The 21,090-nt window shown below is 31.0% G+C and overlaps 1 protein-coding gene across 1 annotated transcript in view; it reads left to right on the forward strand.

The window, feature by feature from the left end:
* Positions 1-9,865, forward strand: part of LOC106465406 (alpha-catulin-like) — a 153,644-nt gene extending 143,779 nt beyond the window's left edge. Inside the window, exons 13-17 of the mRNA XM_022393305.1 lie at positions 575-760; positions 5,071-5,148; positions 7,489-7,611; positions 8,504-8,587; positions 9,211-9,865. Coding sequence (XP_022249013.1) covers positions 575-760; positions 5,071-5,148; positions 7,489-7,611; positions 8,504-8,587; positions 9,211-9,372 — 633 coding nt within the window. The 3' untranslated portion in view covers positions 9,373-9,865. The remainder of the gene's footprint in view (positions 1-574; positions 761-5,070; positions 5,149-7,488; positions 7,612-8,503; positions 8,588-9,210) is intronic.
* Positions 9,866-21,090: the final 11,225 nt, after the last annotated feature.

Below are 21,090 nucleotides of genomic sequence, written 5' to 3' on the forward strand. Positions count from 1 at the left end.
TAAAACTATATTACTTTAAACACTTGCAAGTCATGATTTCACATGAGTTTTCTTTTTTATCATATTATGAAAGAAAAAAAAAATTAAGATTTTACTTTTAAGTATCAACTTGCTTTATAGTTCTGTCTGATGCTTATATTTTGAATAAAAGTGCTTGAAACATATCGTTATATTTCTTGGGCAATATTTTACATCTTTTCATATTATTTTCTATTTTTGGTCCTTTTTTTCTAATGCAGAGTTTCTTTTTTTGTTTATTATTTTCTTACATAGTATTTATGATAACTCTCAATAGCATGTGATTTCCCTTTTCAAAATTGTGTTCTAAGAAACTGCAGTGATAAATCACAATTCTTCATAAGTTTGAACTTACTTGGACCATGGTAATTTTCTTTTGTGGTAAATGTACAAACTAATGGTTGGGTGTGGTACACAACAAATTCAGTTAGCTACTTAAGTAAACATGTATTTTATATATATACAATGAAAACATATTTAAGGGTTTATATAAATAAGTAGAAAATGGTGTACATATATTGATTATTCTGAAACCTGCATTTACTCCTTTCAAAAGGAACAAGCAAAAATTGCTAAGCTGGGTCTTGAAATGAAACTTCTTACATCTGAAATGGATGCAGAAACAGAAAAATATTCATCAACGGACAACAATGACATAGTTTTTAGAGCACGTAACATGTCTCAAATGGCCTTTTCAATGTACCAGTTTACTCGTGGGGAAGGAGATTTGAAAACAACTCAAGTAAGTGAAGCTATAAAATTTATAAGCCACTTAAATATGTGAATCTAGTATTTTTGCCAGATTTGAAAACAACCTATTATTAAGGAGATTTAAAGGCATCTCAGTTATAATGTGAGCCTACAGTCAATGAGCAACATTTAAAAGCAAGTGCTAAAGTGCAAGACTGTAGAATATTAATGAGATTTAAAAACATTTTGAGTAAGTGCACCCAGAATCAAAATTTAGTATAATGAGGGTTATTCTCACCTTAAAAGAAATATGTTCCAGGCCATTTGCACTCTTGAAACTACTTTCCTTATCATCTATCATACTCTGTCTGATGGCCTCACTACACGACTTCCATTGTAACAAGCTTCAGCAAAGTTCAATCTTAGACCACATATTCTGACAGACCTTTCACTGTATGTGAATATGATAATTTACAAGGCCCAATAATCGATTGGAATGACATCAGGGGATTTGCCAGATATCTGATCCAATGTAATTACCATGATTTAAGTTTCTTCAGCCATCTTTCTCATGAAAACAGTCGTTGATTTTATTTTATACGTGACTGGAATCTTGTGAATGTTAATTAACTTAAAATTCTTGTTTATTACTTTGTTAGCAGTACCAAAATGTATGTCCAGTTTCATTACAATGGCTTTTGGAGGCACAAGGTTATTTTTCTAATCATATTTGTGGATAAGTGTATCACTTTCTTCTGGCTTGTGGTATGGTTTCAGAGTTCATTGCTATACTAATCATTCTGTTATGAAAATTTTTCTACATCCATGAAGATTAATAGTAAACCTTCATTCTTCAGAATGCGTAGTTCTTTGACTTGATGTCGTTAAAAAATTTGAAAGGGCTGTGACATCCAGCCTTAATTTTCTCATGGATAATTGAACTGTTGGGAAGTTACCGTAATCCAAACTTATAGGTGCAAACACATCACCCCAAGCACAAAGCATGGTTCACACCTTAGTGCTCAAATCTGTGAGCTGTTGGTCACCAGGAGTAACAAAATTTGACTTGGCGATCATATCTTAATTTCTAGTTGCCATCGGTGACTTTTAGGATGGGAATGCCAGATACAAAAATATAAAATGGGATTTATTTGTGTAAAATCAGTAAAAACATAATTGTATAGTGATGAAAGGATAATGCTATATCCTGTGTCAGTATTTGTTATACTCTAATTGTATCCTGTGTCAGTACTTGTTATACTCTCTAATTGTATCCTGTGTCAGTATTTGTTATACTCTCTAATTGTATCCTGTGTCAGTATTTGTTATACTCTCTAATTGTATCCTATGTCAGTATTTGTTATACTCTCTAATTGTATCCTGTGTCAGTACTTGTTATACTCTCTAATTGTATCCTGTGTCAGTAGTTATTATACTCTCTAATTGTATCCTGTGTCAGTACTTGTTATACTCTCTAATTGTATCCTGTGTCAGTACTTGTTATACTCTCTAATTGTATCCTGTGTCAGTATTTGTTATACTCTCTAATTGTATCCTGTGTCAGTAGTTATTATACTCTAATTGTATCCTGTGTCAGTACTTGTTATACTCTCTAATTGTATCCTGTGTCAGTAGTTATTATACTCTAATTGTATCCTGTGTCAGTACTTGTTATACTCTCTAATTGTATCCTGTGTCAGTATTTGTTATACTCTCTAATTGTATCCTGTGTCAGTATTTGTTATACTCTCTAATTGTATCCTGTGTCAGTATTTGTTATACTATCTAATTGATCCTGTGTCAGTAGTTATTATACTCTCTAATTGATCCTGTGTCAGTAGTTATTATACTCTCTAATTGTATCCTGTGTCAGTACTTGTTATACTCTCTAATTGTATCCTGTGTCAGTATTTGTTATACTCTAATTGTATCCTGTGTCAGTACTTGTTATACTCTATAATTGTATCCTGTGTCAGTACTTGTTATACTCTATAATTGTATCCTGTGTCAGTACTTGTTATACTCTCTAATTGTATCCTGTGTCAGTATTTGTTATACTCTCTAATTGTATCCTATGTCAGTATTTGTTATACTCCCAAATTGTATCCTGTTTCAGTTTTTGTTATACTTTATAATTGTATCCTGTGTCAGTACTTGTTATACTCTCTAATTGTATCCTGTGTCAGTGTATATTATACTCTCTAATTGTATCCTGTGTCAGTACTTGTTATACTCTCTAATTGTATCCTATGGCAGTGTATAGGATACAATTAGAGAGTATAACAAATACTGACATAGGATACAATTTGAGAGTATAACAAATACTAACACAGGATACAATTAGAGAGTATAATATACACTGACACAGGATACAATTAGAGAGTATAATAACTACTGACACAGGATCAATTAGAGAGTATAACAAATACTGACACAGGATACAATTAGAGAGTATAATATGTCAGTATTTGTTATACTCTAATTGTATCCTGTGTCAGTACTTGTTATACTCTCTAATTGTATCCTATGTCAGTATTTGTTATACTCTCTAATTGTATCCTGTTTCAGTTTTTGTTATACTTTATAATTGTATCCTGTGTCAGTATTTGTTATACTCTTTAATTGTTTTATCCTTTTTGGAACTCAATAAATTTGTAATTATGCATTGTACATTACATGTCACTTTCTTGCTGTCAAATAACCACAAAAACATTATGAGCTTTCACAACGAAAGCGTGTAAAGTCATGTGACTAAATTAATGGAAGACTTGGGACAAAATGATAACATCAAAATAAATTCATGACTTTGAAATAAAAAGAAATCATCAAATGACACAGACAGAGAAGATGAACAACCAAATCAAAAGCCAAATGCCAAAGACATTGTACTAGTAAAGCTGAAACAGTTACAAAAATCCAGAATCATTGATTTCAAATGTACTTTTGGCTCAAGATAAATGAACAATCTGATGGCCCTGTTCTCCTGTGTACTTTCTGCTTATCCTTTTAGAGAAAAGATAGCAGGTTCAACTAATGTGCTTAGCAGAAGTTTAATTGGTAGTTGAATTATCAGTAATATGTTATAGAAATCACTGAGGTATTGCACCTTGTTTTTAAGGTTTTGAGGTGTGTTTAAGTTTTTTTTTATTATTTTAAACTTCCATCATAGTTGAATGTTATGTGTTTTTAACATTACATCTTAGTTAGTACTTCATATTCGTAAATTAAGTTTACTCATTTTAATATTAGTATAATGCATTATTGAAAATTGTAACAACAGAATTAAGAATACTTCAGCTCACCCTTAATTTTTAATTGGCTATCAAATTACAAAAGCTAGAAGCAAGATGTTCCTATCTTTGAGTCCTGCTTCTGCACCAACATGTCACTGTATTAGCATATTAATCACTCTTAGAGAATACAATTACATAATCCTTTATATTTTAATCATTGCAATAGAGTTTATTGAGGTTGCTTTAATCAGCTAAAAATAATTAACCAACTTGTCTTGTAAAGTTAGGATGAATGATTATCTAGAATATTTTGTATTATCTTGAGATAAGTTTTTAAATTCAATACATGCTTTTATCATTGTTGTAAATGTTTATAAGACGAAACATATCAGGTGAAACTTCCATTATTATATAATGCCGTAACTACCTATTATTATAAAATAACAACTCTTTAATACTGTTCATTTTGCATCTTGTTTTTGTTTTTGTACTTTGAGAGGTAGTTTACTTATAGGTGAAAATTAGTGATTTGGTTAGAAATGGAGACACAAATACTTAAAACATAGTATTCAAGTAAAATTGGAGTCAACAATTAAGTACTAAGTCCACAAATAATTATTTTGAATGAAAAAATAACACTAAATATTACAGTACTATAAAACTTGGATATTTTCAACTGTCCTAAAAAAAATTTAATTTGGAGAAATTGTTTACATTATATGATGAAGTTTTGTGTTTACCTACAGTGTTGTTTTTTCTTTGTATTAGAATAACACTCATTTTAAATTTTTCATGCCACAATGAAGTATGGTCAAGCCAATATAATTTCTGTAGAATAGCCACTGTGGTATGTAACATAAGCCTGTAGAAAGTATTGTATATAACACAAGTTTGCTGCTAACTACATCCAATTCACAATGACGTTAATTAACTGTAGAACATCTGCACAAACTATTTTTAAAATATTTCTGGATGTACTTGGGAATGTATCTGTTTGGGAATGTTCTATTTGGGAAGATAAAACCAGGCAATTTTGAACTACTATATGAGGATTGAACTGTGCATCTCTTCTTGTGAAGCTTTTAGATCCTTATTAAAGATTTGTGAAATGTGATAAATCATTTTTTAGGATCTCTTCACTCAAGCAGAATTTTTTGCAGAGGAGGCAAACAAACTTTACAAGTTGATTCGTCACTTTTCATACCAGGTAAAACTTTTGGTGATCTAATATTATGTTTGGAGTACTTGTAGTGAAACATTGGCTGAAGTTTTAGATAGTTGTTAAATCATTCTTGGGACATTGTCAAACATAAAGTTTAGGAATAAAATGATATGTCATGTAAACATCATTCTGAGCAAAACAATTTGTACTTATTACATTACAGTGAAACAACATACCATTAATGGAAAAAGTTGTGATACAATTTCCTAGAAGCTCAAAATAGGGTTAAGGGATGTATTTTGTTAATTAACCGATTTTGATTAAACAATGAGTAATGTTTCCTCATAATAGCATCATTGAAACCAGTTTTTATGAATATTTTTGAAACAAAATGATTTATTCTTTACTTACTGCAAATACTACAATTATATGCCAATCTTCTTGGAAAAAAATTGAAATGTAATTCAATGATCAGATTTCGTTCAGAGGAGGAGCTATATTCAGTGCTCATAGTTAAAATGTATTACTATAAAGTTATTAATATAATGTTGTAAACTATAATTTTAATGTTTGCTAGAGGGAATTTGTCATTTTGATGACATCACAAATATAGTAATTTCAGTTAGTTTATAGAGACAAAGATACATTTTTTCTAAAAATGAGTAACCAGTTAGTGATGAGTAGTGAGTAATAAATGAGAAGTTGATGAATATTCAATGAGTGTTTCAGATTAGTGTTAGGCAGCAAGAGTTATTGCATCTATTCTGTAAATGAGTATGGACTACTGTTTCTTGATATCTTTTATTCATGAACTATGACATCTAGAAACAGTAGTCCATACTCATTTATGATGGAGATCTGAAACATATACATACGAAAAGGTAAGTAATGGAATCAAACAATAATCAGTCATATACATTCAGCTAATGCATTAGTACAGATTAGACGTGAATAAGATGGAGACAATGCTACTTACAACGTAAATAAGATGGAAACTGATAATGTATATTCCTCTATCCCCTCCTGAGTCATTGGTGAATCCCTGTGAACAATGGCTGGTAGAATACAAGTCCTTCGGAATGCAGTTAGTTTGTAATTGATTATGATGTTCTTTCCTCTATTCTGCTATTCAGTTACTTGATCAAAGCTAAGTAAGTTAGGCATAGGTACCATTAGCTAGGAATTTCTGTTGAAAATTTGAATTTTGTTTGTGAAATTAGGCCTAGAACTTGCATCAAAGTACCAGTAACAAACTTTATAGAAGAATTAGATTAACTGATTATTATTACACTATCTGGATATCACATTGTTTTTACCAGATAATCAAAAAGAATCCACCTAATGAAAAAAACATGTTACAACAACCATTGTCAGAATTGGGATTATTTTGGTAAAAATAAAATAGAAAATTTGAGAAAACTTCAACTTTCAAGATGACTTCATGAAGCAAGATTTGAAATTTATTGGAGTTGATGAAACAGTTAGGAGAAAAAGAAAGAGACGAAAAATTCAAAAAATATCAAGAAGAAAGAGATCAAAAATTAGAAGTTGTTGTAATATATGTTTTCATTGGGTGGCTTTTTTAATTATCTGGTCAAAATAATGCAAAATCTAGTCCACATAATGATAACAAATGAATTTATTTCTTCCATAATGTTTGCTACAGACTATGTTCACTTGGATACAAGCTACAAGTCTAAGTTCATATACATTGTTTCAACAAATTTCTCACTAATGGTACCTACACCTTAATTTACTTTGGTTTGGTTGATAAACAAACTTGTATTTCATTCAGTAACTGAGTAGCAAAATTAGATGTGATAACTCTCATTGTCTAACACTGAACTGAAACAATCATTGAATATTCACTAACTTTTCATTCATTACTCACTACTCATCATTAATTAGTTACTTGTATTTATAAACAATGTACCTTTATTTCTAGATACTGCCCAAAATTACTAGATTCTTGATGTCATGAAAATGAAGTGCTCCCTCTTGCAAACATCTAAATAAAAACATTAAAAATATAACTTACAGCAATAATAATAATACTTAGGTAAACAGTTTAACATTTAAAAAATAACAAAATTATCTTATTATGCCAAAAGCAAACAAAATTATTTTAAGATATTATAGCAGTTAAACATACCTATAATGTATTTAAACAAAAATTAAAAAGTATTTTCTCCTCTAATGATGATAAAGTGAAAATATAAAATTGTAACTTTTATTTTCTTATGATCAATAACATAAGCATTATATTGTAGGCCTACAAGCCAATGAGTACCAAAAATTTTCATTTTTGTACACATCAAGAAAGCATGTTGTTTAGCCATGCACATGAGTCAGTGTGCTTTGACACTAGTAGTATTCTCTCATTAGGTGCCAGGTGGCCAGCATAAAAAGGAACTCTTGGATTACCTTGATAAAGTGCCCACATTTGTCCAACAGTTACAGTTCACAGTAAAGAACCCTACTGTAGGGAAAGCAGCTACTTTTACTAAGGTAAAATCTGCTGAAAAATTAATAAGTTTTTGTGTATTCTATGGGTTTTGTCTGTTTAAATATTTTAAGAAATTTTTGATTAACTAATCCTGAGATGGTGAATTACTTTAAATTTCAGAAAGTTTTTGTTGTTACAAACTAAGTTTTTGGCTTAATATATTTTATTTAAACATTTTCTCATGGATAAACAATGTGTCTTATTAAAAAAACTTTGAAAAGCTTTAGTGAATCAGTATAAAGATACAGTGGACACTAATGTATAGTGTCTTACCAAATTTAAAGCTAAGTAGTTTTACATAGAGGTTAAGAACGTTTAGTTACAGTAACAAGAAATATATTTATGTCATTTAATGATTTTGTAAATATCCTGTACTCATTATTTCTATTTCTATGATAAAAAAGTAATATTTTAAGTATTTTGACATATTTGATTTCACTTTTTCTTCAGGATAAATTTAAAATAGCTTGTTAATTAAAAAACACATTGTAGAACAAAAAGGAAGACAAAAAGACTGGTTTTGATATTCAGTTAGTAAGTTCACCTTTAATAGATTTAATTAATCTAAAGTAAACATGGCTGACTTGCAGTGAATTTTTATGCATTTACAATAGGAACATAAAAATGATATATTATACTGTTTATAAAAATACTAACCTTTCAGTAGATTCAGTTCTGTTAAATAAGAAAATTCTGACGACCTGTAACAGACTGTTATCTTATAATAATTGAATAGCTCATATCCAGTAAATCCAAACATTTTAGTACATTAACAATGAATAACAGTTTTTATTAACTTCTGATGTGTTTAATGGGAATAAAACTTGTTTCCGGTAATGTAGTTTTAGTCAGTATTCTAAGCTGATTTACCGTAATTACATTTTTGTCTTATAGGTTGACAATGTCATACAGGAGACAAAGAATTTAATGAATATAATATCTAAAGTGGTAACTACTTGTCTTGTATGTGCAACAGAGGTAAGACTTTCTTTAAACATCAAATCATACTAAGCAATCTTAATCTGTAATCAGACTGCAGAAATTCTTACACGTTTACTGAACCCAGTCTTTTGTTTTACATTTTAATCATTAGTGTGTGTTTTGCTTCTTAAAGTAAAGTCTAGAGTTTTAAATAAATTGTTTAATTAACTAATAGCTTTATGTTTCTGGTAATAAAAAAAAGTCTAACAACCAAGAAGTACTAATATTCATTTACTTTTAACCAAAAGAGTGAAGAGAAGAACAGTTACACTGATAACATACTGCCAACTATGTGAAACGTTATTTTTTTGGCATACATTACCAGGTGCATTGAAATTACAAATATCCAAACAAGTTAAGTGTAGCATATTTTGTTTTGGATTGCTGCACTTTGCAAAATGTGGGTTTTATAATGGATTTTTCTCTTCTGAAGAAAGTACAAGATCTGAGCCTTTATTTGCTACTAATTTTGTTAGGTAAAAAACAGGCAGGATATTCATACAGACTAAATGTTAGCTCATTCAGTTTCATTTTTATCTTCTTTTGGTCATGTTTTACTAAAACACATTAGTTTTCCAAATTTATATAGTAATCAAAGTGCTTGATTTATATAATTTTAGTTCAACTTGGACTTCAGAGGCAGTAGCAGTACTAGCCGCTCAAGAAACACTTCACCTTATCGTAATGAACTCGATGAATATACTTTCACTGATGGACCCAACAGTATAGCAGGAATGCCCTCAAAGGAAGGGGGAACTAGTGTTTCTGATCCAAATATATGACAGTTTGGGTTGGGCCCACGAAGGGCCAGAGGTGACCCACGTCGCACTCGCGTGTCTTTTTTACTCTTTTAGGGTCAAAATTCAAACGAAATCAGTAAAATAAAATGCCAGGTTCTTAGTGACCAGTCTTCTAAGAGCTATCTCACTATATCCTATATATTATAATTTTGTGCTTATTCTAGTCTTGTATCATATTTAGTTATTTTCTTTGGTCACATACAATATCCAAATTAAATTTAAGGTACTATTTGAATTAAATTTAATAAGTTATTGTTTAATAAAGTTTTTTTAAATAATTAAAGTGTTTTCAGTTTACAGTTGAAAAGCTGTGTTTTAAAGTTAGTTAGTTAACCAAGATTATCCAAACACCCTGAACATTTTTATAACATACCAACTTATTTGTCAGTATTCCACTGTAATATAATACTTAGTTTGTATTTTTTAATAGAAATGTTTTTATTTAATTTTATGGAAAAGTTTATATTTAAATTTGTTGAAGGTATTTAAGTATGTATATACATATTTTAAACTTTACATGTTTTGTTTTTAATAAACATGCTAACAGTAATTTTGTTTTTACTTTGTGAGATGGTTCCATTTTGAAGTAATAATTATCAAGTTTGAACTAAAATCAAATATGGCTAAGATATAAATATAAACTGACTCACAACTGTGATCGCAACTTAATAACAGTGCAAGTTGATAAGTTTATAAAAATTATAAATGATTTCCACTTTTAACTGTTTAGTAAAACAACTCATTGTTTTGTTTATATAAAATAGATGTAGCAGTCATACACTGATCTGTCCTGGTTATATGAAATCCCTCTCTGATTTAGATTTTGTTTTCAGAAATCTTTCTTTAAATAAATATTACTCATTCCTGGTAAGTTGATGTCAAATTGGTATTTTTTAAATTGTAAAAAATTGTAAATTAACCAGTCCAAATCAATGTTGATTAATGAATTAGGTTCGAGTATGTTCATTGAAAATAGCTATACTATAAATTTGAAATTAACATAATCATAACACCTCTTTTTTTTTAGTACATTCAAGTTGTCTATTTAGTAGGTCTTAAAGTGAAAGTCTATTACACAGAATGTGAGTTATTAGATCTAGTAATAAATTATCCTATATTATATCTATAATAAAATTTCTAAAATGATTATATAGAAAAGATATATACTTGTATTTAAAAAAAAACACAATTTGTTAATGTCTGTGTTCTTAACCATCAAGAAATACATTTTTATCATATTATTTCACAAGAATTCTTTGTATGGACAATGTTATTTTACCTGCAAAATTTTATTATCCTCCTTTTATTATTATTGTTGTGTTTTTACTGGAGGATACTACTATTGTGAGATACCTCTTGTAATGTGAATTATTAGACTGGCGAGGATAAAGGAAAGTAAATCTTATCCATTCACTGAGAACTCTCATTTTATTTGGCTGTTGCTCAGACACTGCACCTGGGATCATTGTATCTCTGTTCAAGTAAAAGAGTATAGGTAAACTAACATAGTAAAACACAAAGTTTTTCTTTGAAATCAGAAGTAAACAGTCGGAATTTTTACTTATTTAATGTGTACAAAAAAAACAAATACAATTACTGTGCTCTGTTTTTTTTTCTTCCAAATGTTTGGTTTGTGTGAGTAACTTCTTGCACAAGAAAAATTCATTTTTTTCCTCTAGAAATTATGCAAGTATTAATGCCCATTTCCTTAGAATTATTCTGTAAATTTTAACACTATCATTAACTTTTAAAAAAATTATACTTCATCACCCTGGAAATTTTAACAGTATCATTAATTAACAGAATAAAAATATTTCCAATTTAAATGCCCTACAGCTGTAGTCATCTTATGACTTACAATTTAATTTTATTTGCACTGTAAAATTAAATGGGGACTCTTCAAGTAACAATAAAAAAATAATTAAAATTATAGTATCATGTGAATCATAACATTTGATATGTTTTCTGTTGTAACTTAATTGTTCTCCAATCAAATTCAAGTAGTTCAAATGTCGGCTTTAAAGAATAAATAAACCAATCGATAATATACAAATATCATTTATATTTACTAGATATACTTCCGCAGGGTCCCCAAAAGTGTTCTGTTTCAAGAGTAAATAACAATTATTTTTATTTCTTGCTTCTGAAGTTCATATGTCATGCTCTGTTGTAACCTAAAGAGTGCTTAATTCTTCTCATGATTCATGGCATTCGCACGTTTTACTGACAGTACAAACTGCAACGTTAAACGTCCCTTATGTGACATCATTTTAGTGTCTACTGTCCGACTGACAGACAACATACTACTGTATTGTGGTAAGAATGATTTTCGGGGAAACTAGATGCCACAGAAGTCGCTGCAGTTAACTTAACCCCCCAAAAGCCCTTTATTTATATCAGAATTTTATCAGCACCCCAGTAGAAGAATAACATTTCACTGTCATATTTTCATTATTAGATTACGAAACAGGAGTTCTAATGGATCATACTTAAATCAGAAAGGTTATGGAATGCTGTTATAGATAGATTATAAAAAAATTAGTGTACTATTTTAGAACACATACTTTTAAAACAACTCGTGTTTTTAAGAGAATCTTTTACACAAACTACTGCTTTACTATTGGCACGAAGGAAACATTTTTTCAATTGCACATTTTTATAGAAACTATTTCTGAGAGTGAGACAACAAAGTATTCTATGATCATTTTTAGTTTATTATTAGATTAGTCAACTGTGAATTCGCATTTTTTAAACATAATTTACATTGATAGCCATATTGAAGCTTTAATCATTTAGAAACGTATCTAATGTATCATTAGAAAAAAGAAACAAGTAAAAACTTGTTTATATTTATAGTATTTTTTAATTTTTAAAGGATGAAATGTGTAATGATTTATACTTTTCTTTAAGTGAAATGCTGAATAATAGTCTATTTGTATTGTGCCCACCACAGGTATCGAATCCTTTTTTTTTTCTGTTATAAAACATTAAACTTATCGCTATGCAACTGGAATAACTCGTAGGTTAGAATAAGTGTAGGCGCTTAAGCTATTGCTAATTAACAAAGTAATATTTTACTGCCAGTATTGTTCATCAAGTGGCCCGGCATGGCCAGGTCGTAATCTGAGGGTCGCGGGTTCGAATCCCCGTCACACCAAACATGCCAACTTCCGCCTTTGCCTGATCCCAACTCCAGGATGAGAAAGGGAGAGGGTTGGACGCGGGACTAGCAACTCCACCCCGTAAAAACCAACCTGCTACAAGTAACTGCAACAACACCTTCCGTTGGCGAGATGTTGTTGCGGCCCAATGCTTCACTGGGAGTTTACAGGAATAAAAAAAAAATTGTTCATCAAAACGTATTACCAGAACCCGTACTTTCTGCCCCCAAATTAAACGTACACTTTGAAGTATAAGCTAATGATAAAAGTACTAGTAAAAGGAACTCCATAGAACCATTCGTTTCTAATCGAAGATGCGTGCATTAAGAATAGAACCATTCTTAAGCAAATATACCAATCAAATAAACAATTAACTTCTGAATGAAATTCACTTGAGCGTAAGCATTTGTACGTTTGTTTCGGCCTTTCTAAGGTTTAAACCGCGATTTATTGATTTTGTTAATTTCTGCTTTAAGTACGTATATATGATAACACGTATTCACTCATAATCATGTTATTTTTGGATCCCAGTTGCAGTTGAAAAAATTGTGTTATTATAATGTAAAAGAGAATTTGAATTTTGACCCGAAGAGTAACTTTTCTTATGTACAAAATAGGTGGTGCGATGTACCTTTATTTTTGTAATCATGTATACGTTACCGGTATTGTTAAAGTAGCACAAATGTCGCACTTCTTCGTTATTGTAAACTTAAGATTTGTCCGCTAGGTAACGCTAAATGTGCTTTATATGATGGCGTTGTAAATTATTTATTTTTAAATAATAAGTTTAACTGAAAAGTATTACTTAAGGAATAAATATACATCATCTAAAAACAACTAAAAATAATACTTTGAGTGTAATTAACGGCGTAATTTACAATGTGAGTAACGTTAATTAGTTATGCTTAGCGAATTAGGCTAAATTTTATTAGAATTTATGGTTGTATTGCATAGTCAAAAAGCATATAATATATCTATCATGAGAATTCAATATCTTGAGATAACTGTTGATTAAATGTTTCTAGTGATGTGAGCTAGTCTTCAAAACAGTACTACAAAATCAAAAACGTTATAACTTATAGAAATAATACCCGAAAATGTTACATTTTGTATTATGGCGGAACTTGCATACGCATGGAAAGCCACAGTGATTTAATGATATTGTTTCCAGACATCATTTCATAAATTTGTTTATTTTCAACCATGTTAACTGCAGCATTAGAGGATTTTGCTATTTTTTCCTTCATAAATAACATTCTTGAATTCGAGTTACAGTATTTACATATTGTTTAATAGTTCATGGTTTTTAGAGTTACTAATTACTGCCCACTTAAAAGACAGGGAGAAGGGTGAAGAAAGAGAATAGCGTTAATCAACGAACAAAGTTTATAAATTTTGTACTCAGGGAAAATAAAATAAAGGTTATCGATTTGAGCTCAAATTTCTCTTAGTTTGCATTCTATGACACAACAGCATTCAGGGGTTAAAGTGAGGCAGTAAACGGTAAGAAAAACAAAGGAGTATGAAATATCGCCAAAAAAAAATATGCTGTTACAAAACACCCTACCTGTACCTCTTAGGTTTCGCACGAAAATACATATGGTCTTAATGTCTGTGTAATTATAGCGCGAGTATGTCTCACCTCAGGTCACTACTGCCTTTATGTTCAATAAACACCAACCTGCCCCCAAACACGTGCACACCGGCTTCTTCTCCAAAACACTTTAAACATTGTATCTGTGCTCTAACATTTTCAACCGTAATACAAAGATAAAAATCTTCAAGTTTTTTAATTATGCAGACGTTCAAAAACGAGGGGGACACATTCCCCCGATAATTAAATTTGAGGTCCGAATATTATCGGGCTCTCCCAATATTTTGCTTACAGGAATTTTATAGTTGGTCTTTTCCTATGCAGTTGGCATGTAAATAATTTCGAAAAACGTACTACATCAGATGTGTATGACGAAGCATGCATGTGAAAATGCGATTTTGTAGAACACAGCAAACAATTAATTTATTATTTGTATGTTTCTGTATGCACAATACAGTACGTTTTATGTACCACAAATCTATATATATATTCTTTTACGTAATTAATAGTAGGATACATTTTATTTTAGGTGTAAGAGACTGCTAAGTGTATAAACCAATCTAGCTTTCGTCCTATTTTTGTTGTCTAAAACTGATACCTATATCTAAATCTTGTGAGATTTATCATAAGTCCAGTAGAAGCTAAATATTTTATCAGTTTCGTAAAAACATATTCAAAAATCTTTGTTATAACTCTTTTGTCATTAAGTTTATTTTATGAATTTTTAGATCAGACAGTAATTTTCTACAACCTCGATTTTCAGCACCATAAGACCCCCAAGCTTACAGTTGAGCCAGGGAAGAGGGGGGGGGGAGTTATCTCGTTTCTATAAATCTGATTCTAGATTTTGTTCATAATGTTTTAAATTACTGTAGCTGTCCTCAATCATCTTATATGAAGCAGTTTACAAAGTTTGATGAAAAAATGAGCCAATACGTGCACCTGACTCTTTGAAGAGAAATATTTGCTTGGTCTTACTTCGCAGGAGAAAATAGAAATTCGACAATACCTGTCTGTTAAACAATGTGTCGGGAATATACTTGTCAAACTCTCAGTGTTTAAACATATAACTAACAAACAAACACACATAACGACCATATACGAACAGATCTAAACACATAGAGCGGCCTGGCATGGCCTAGTGGTTAGGAGCGCTCCATTCGAAATCTGCGGGTTCGAATCCCCGTCACTAAACATGCTTGCTCTTTCAGCCGTGGGGCCGTTATGACGTGACTGTCAATCCCAGTATTCGTTTTTAAAAGACTAGCTCAAAAGCTGCCGTCCCTCTAATCTATTACTGCTAAATTAGGGGCGGCTAGCGCAGATAGTCCTCATAAGTAGAGTTCGTGTTCATATCGCAGAAAATGTTGTGCTATACACCTATGCAAAATCAATAATGTAAACCAAGACATTTCATTATTAGCACGTGAAATTATTTTCACTTTGCAAAACATTTAACAATATAGCCGAAGAAGAATCAGAATACAAAATCAATCTTTGGAAATGTTTTATCAATGTCAATCCGTTTGCTGTTTATGAGCAAGAATTAAGAAGTTGATAAAGACAGGAAGTTTTTTCACGTTGAAAAAAAGTCAGTTTTTTTTAGATAATTTTCGATAAATGATAGATTATTTCAAGATTAACGTCCTTGTTACCAATCATGGTTAAATTAAACGTTGTATAATATTAGCTGTAATAAATATTGAGTTTTCTGCCTTATAAAAAAAAAAGAAATTGTAAGAAAACAGGTCGTAATGTCGAAGGAGGTTATGCATGATTTGGCGTTGTTTTTCTATTGGTTTCTTATCATCTGATAATTTCATGATAATAAAAATCAACAGGTTTCTTAATGCTTTATTAAATTATTATAACTCGCATCACGAACAATAAAAACACATTTTTATACTGCAACCTACCTTGTACTTTTGCCACACAATTAGTAATTTGTGGTAAACTATAAGAATACTATTAGTATTAATTCTATATAGTCTATATGAATCAATAATTTACAGATGCCGTTGCTATATAATTTTCTCCGATATTTACAAAATATGTTTAAATGTATTCACATCTGTGGCATTATTAGTGTATATTAGATGAAAATTATGTGGATAATATTTTTGGATACATATTGTGTTTCTAAAGGGCATTCACATATGACAAACTTTATTCACTCAGTATTTGGAAACAGTAAATGTTTCATTGTTCTTCATGCAGTATATTTCCTGGAAATAATGTTTGATAATGAAGAAAAGTAGTTTCTTAAAACGTGTACTTTCAGAGTAAACATTACTCCACAAATCTGTTATAATTTCCTGAATTGTAAAAATATAAATGAAATGTTGAGAGTGATTATAGAGCGAATTTATAACAGCTTGCGTTTTTTTTTTCTGTTGTTTTTTTTATAGTTATTGTGGATAAAATAATAAATATGCTCATATTTAAAGTCATGTATATGATACTATAGAAAATAATGTATAAAAACTCCAAAGAAAATTATGTGGCTTACGTAAATGGGTCTATCGTTTCACAGAATATATATTAATTTCCAAAGTGTTGGTCATATACTAGCTGTATATTAAGTGTTTGTCATGATCTGTTTGTGTACTGACATGAAGTATCACTGTTTGTTTTTGCAACTGTTTGCGCTTGAAATAAATGTTTTGAATTTTAATGGATGTATATCGATTATTAGCTTTTTTTTCTGAGATAAGATGGCATTTTCATTTCCAATTTATTGATAGAGAAAAACTTACAAAAATTTGGGTTTACTAAATATAAATGATTTATTCAACTAATAAATTAAAACAACTCAATTGTATCACATTCCACAGTTTACTAGAACAGCTTGTTAAGTTTTTTTACGTGTTATTAAAATATTAAAGTATTTTATAGTCAGCATTTACAGTTAGGCTTACTTTTTGTCTAACCCTATCTACATACCTTTGAGTTTAATGGTATTAAAGCAATATCTGAAAGTCATATTTATTAATTTGAACATTAGGCCTATACAGAAACAATAGAGGCCCGACATGGCTAGGTGGTTAGGGCGCTTTACTCGTAATCTGAGGGTGGCGAGTTCAAATCCCTGTCCCACCAAACACTTTCGCCCTTTCAGCCGTGGGGGCGTTATAATGTTACGGTTAATCCCACTATCCGTTGGTAAAAAAGTAACCCAAGAGTTGGGGGTGGATGGTGATGACTAGCTACCTTCTATCTAGTTTTTCACTGCTAAATTAGGGACAGCTAGCGCAGATAGCCCTCGTGTAGCTTTGCACGAAATTCAAACCAAATGAGAGACAATAGCTGAACACTAACTCACTTAGTAAGTTATAGAAAGACTAACAAAACAGGTTATCCACTTACTATTACTACGAATTTTGCCTGAGTATTAATGATGAAATAATAAATAACTCTTCTTGATGAACTCTTTTAAAAATTTGATTAACTTATATTATTTATATAGATTTGATTATACAGCCTGATTATAAACAGTTTTGACAGTGGATTAATCTTCGTCACCCATATTAACATGCTAGAGTTAATCGATAGCTTAATATTTTGCAGATTGTAGCTCTCAGAGAGTGTGGCAGGTTTTGGTACCTGGTTTTATTTCTTCGTTTACTAGTTAAACACTATACATTTGTGTGTTCCATCTAGAGAGAAATAAAATTTTTCTTGTCGTAATGTTTCTTCATTCTCAAGTTTTGACTCATTTCAGCAAACACTGTTGTTTCAAAGTTTCTTATTCATAAAACAGTTTCATTGTTCCTCCACATCCTGATACAAATTCATTAAACAACTTTTGAATTAATGTTTCGAGTTTTTATTTGGTATAGCATGTGTTTCTGCCTGCTTCGCAAAATAATACACCAATACCTTGATGTCTTAATTGTCACTTGGCAACAGTAATAAACGAAGGACAGAACAACTGTACGGTGTTTCATTGGTCTAATTGTTTATACCGCTCTACTGGGGCCTCTTAATTGGACAACACCAGTCTCAGATATATCACCCCCCCCCCCTTTTTAGGTCGGCGAAATGCAACTGAATCCATAGGATCGTTCAAGTACCCTCTCCTTAATACCAAGGTGATCAATGAAGGTAATTAAATGTTTCCGATTATAATATATTCAGGAAGCAAATTTTCAGTAGTGGAACAGAGAACTGTAATGATATGTTACCAAAGTAAAACACATTGCTGTGACTATTACCACGTCTTTACGCATGCGCATTGGAGTAGTAAATATACGAGGACGTGTTTTACAATAACATAATTATTTATTTATTTAACACTAATTAATCAGTATAAAATGTATATTATTTGTTTAAAGTTGAGTAGGATTATTGATAATGGAAACGAAGAACGGTTTTACACAAATGTTACTTTTCTAAAGTCCTTCAGTGAGTCAGTGGTAAGCTTACGAAGTTACAACGCTAAAATCCGGAGTTTGATTATTCTTGATGGACAGAGCGCAGATAGCTTATTGTGTAACTTTGCTCTAAAACAACAACCAGCTTTTCTATAATAAAAAAATATTTCATTGCATATGGCTGCTGTTTAATACCACGTGAAAAATAAAGTACGGCATGATACGAAATTACTGATTGTTGCCTACCAATGTTATTTGTTGACTGTTGCAAAAGTAGTTTAGTGGTATCCCCTCTAACCGTTCCTAATTTTGAAATGATAGACTAGAGCAGCGTTTCCCAAACTATGTTCCGCGGAACACTGTTGTTCCGTCCGAGATTTATAGGTGCTCCGTGAGAAAATCATGATTTTAAATTTTAATAAAATATTTAACTTTTTTGTACGATCATAACTTATTATGAAATATTTTCCTATGTATTAGCATTAGATAATATCGATGTCACATTGAAGAAGAATTATAGAAGATGCCATATCTATTCTACATAATATCTTAGTGGAGAGGTTTGTACCTAAAATATATTATAAGCATAAAAATGTAAAAATTCATTAATATGTAATTTTATTAAATGAATAATATACAAATCTAGAGGGCGGTGCGCGCGCAACATACCCTCTACACCGATATTTCACGTGTCTAGAGTTCCGTAAGCTTTTTCTCAGCTGAAAAGTGTTCGATGGCCAAAAAAGTTTGGGAAACGCTGGACTAGAGGGAAGGCGGCTAATCATCACCACCCCACAACAATTCGCGGGCTACTCTAATAGAATTATGTAATTTTACTGTCACTCTTATAACACACTTATGGCCACAAGGTGCGGAGCGGGATTTCTTTTCGGTGGTAACAGAGCGCAAAACAAAGGACCTCGGATCCACAGTCAAGCACGCCAACTACTAGGCCGTACTTGGCCATTGACCAATGAAAATGCATAAAGGTAAGAAACAGGTTTCATTATGCACTATATATAAGTATGTGTGTGTTTCAGTTTATGTAGTTTGTAATTCGATTAAGTTCATAGACGTGTATGTACACAATATGAATTAGCAAAGACGAGCCACAGCGTGATCGCTTGGTTTAAAACAAATATAACAACGGCATTACCTAGCCTTCAGATAATATTTATGAGATTTAACATCCTTCAGCAACAAAAATATGTAAAAGAGGTATTCGAAGATATTTTATAGGCCAAATTATTGATGAAATAAATTTCCACTGGTTACAGCGCTTTCTGAACTTTGGATACAGACATTTTTTTATGGTCTCTTCCATCTCTCTCTTTCTATGCGGCATGTTTCTGACAGTTTTAATGAATCTCGTTGGAATCAATAAATATTAATTTGTGTGCTGCATGAAGTTACTGTCAACGATAAAAGTCTGACTTACCTTTCATCCATTAAAAAATATGTCCAGCATTTAAATATTTTAGTTCAAAGTTATTGTTTTAATGCAGCTAGAGCTATCCAGAGCTCTCGGGCAGGAGATATTTCAGACTTTGTAACAAGAGCTAATGTCAAAAGCGGCCTGGCACGGCTTGGTGGTTAGGGCGCTCGACTTGAACACTATACAGTTCTCCTCTTTTTGTCAGAAGTCCACTTAGGCCTATTCAATTGCTTTAGAATTCAGCTGACAAACCGAACTACTTTTATCTTGTTGTTATCGCAGGTATATCCGTATATAATTCAATTATGCTGTCGCGTGAGTTACCGCAGTTGTATCCTGAACTACCAATAATCGTCTGCTTTTCCTTCAAAGTTCAATTAGCTTAGAACACCCTTTAACAAGACAAATTATTCACCTTATCTTTTTCAAACTATTAATCTCACTCTAACATATCAAGCATTAGGCCTTTCACTCCTACGATTGTTAACTTTGCATTTTCTAACTTTTCTCTCACCGAACTTCATTTTCCCATGACTTTACTTTTTACTCTCTCTGTTTCTGCTCATCTGGTTGAAGCTATTTATACGTCTATCACTCAGGCCTTCTAGAAATCTCTATAGTCTCGACATCAATGAATTGCACACAACATGAGATAGCCTTGACATCAATAAATTACAAACACAAAATAAACTAATTAATAATACTACATGCGCTAAACAGTCTTTTATATTTGACACTAACATCAAAAGTATGTTTGAATTGGGCAGATTGGAATGTAGCTGTTAAAAATGGTGTAAAAACTATATCATTTTCGTAATACTTGAAGTTGAAGTTATCAGCTCATAGATAGTAATACGGTATCGGGAGCATGGCTATCGCTGAAGTAGCTTTTCACGTTACTATAGTTATTGTGCGTATGTCCCGAGGCAGCCTATTAAAAACTAAGTATATACCAATATAACATGATGTGTGATGTTGATTTATATATACGTATGTGGTATTTTATGTATTAGGTCGTCAAGAAATTAATGTCGCTTTTTTAGATGAAGAAACCCAAACAACTCATATATTAAAACAAAACATTTATTACATGAAATAGTCTCCATTCTTATCGATGATGCTTTTCCATCTTACAAT

The sequence above is a fragment of the Limulus polyphemus genome, unplaced genomic scaffold (genome assembly GCF_000517525.1).
Source record: "Limulus polyphemus unplaced genomic scaffold, Limulus_polyphemus-2.1.2 Scaffold1933, whole genome shotgun sequence".
Lineage (NCBI taxonomy): Eukaryota > Metazoa > Arthropoda > Merostomata > Xiphosura > Limulidae > Limulus > Limulus polyphemus.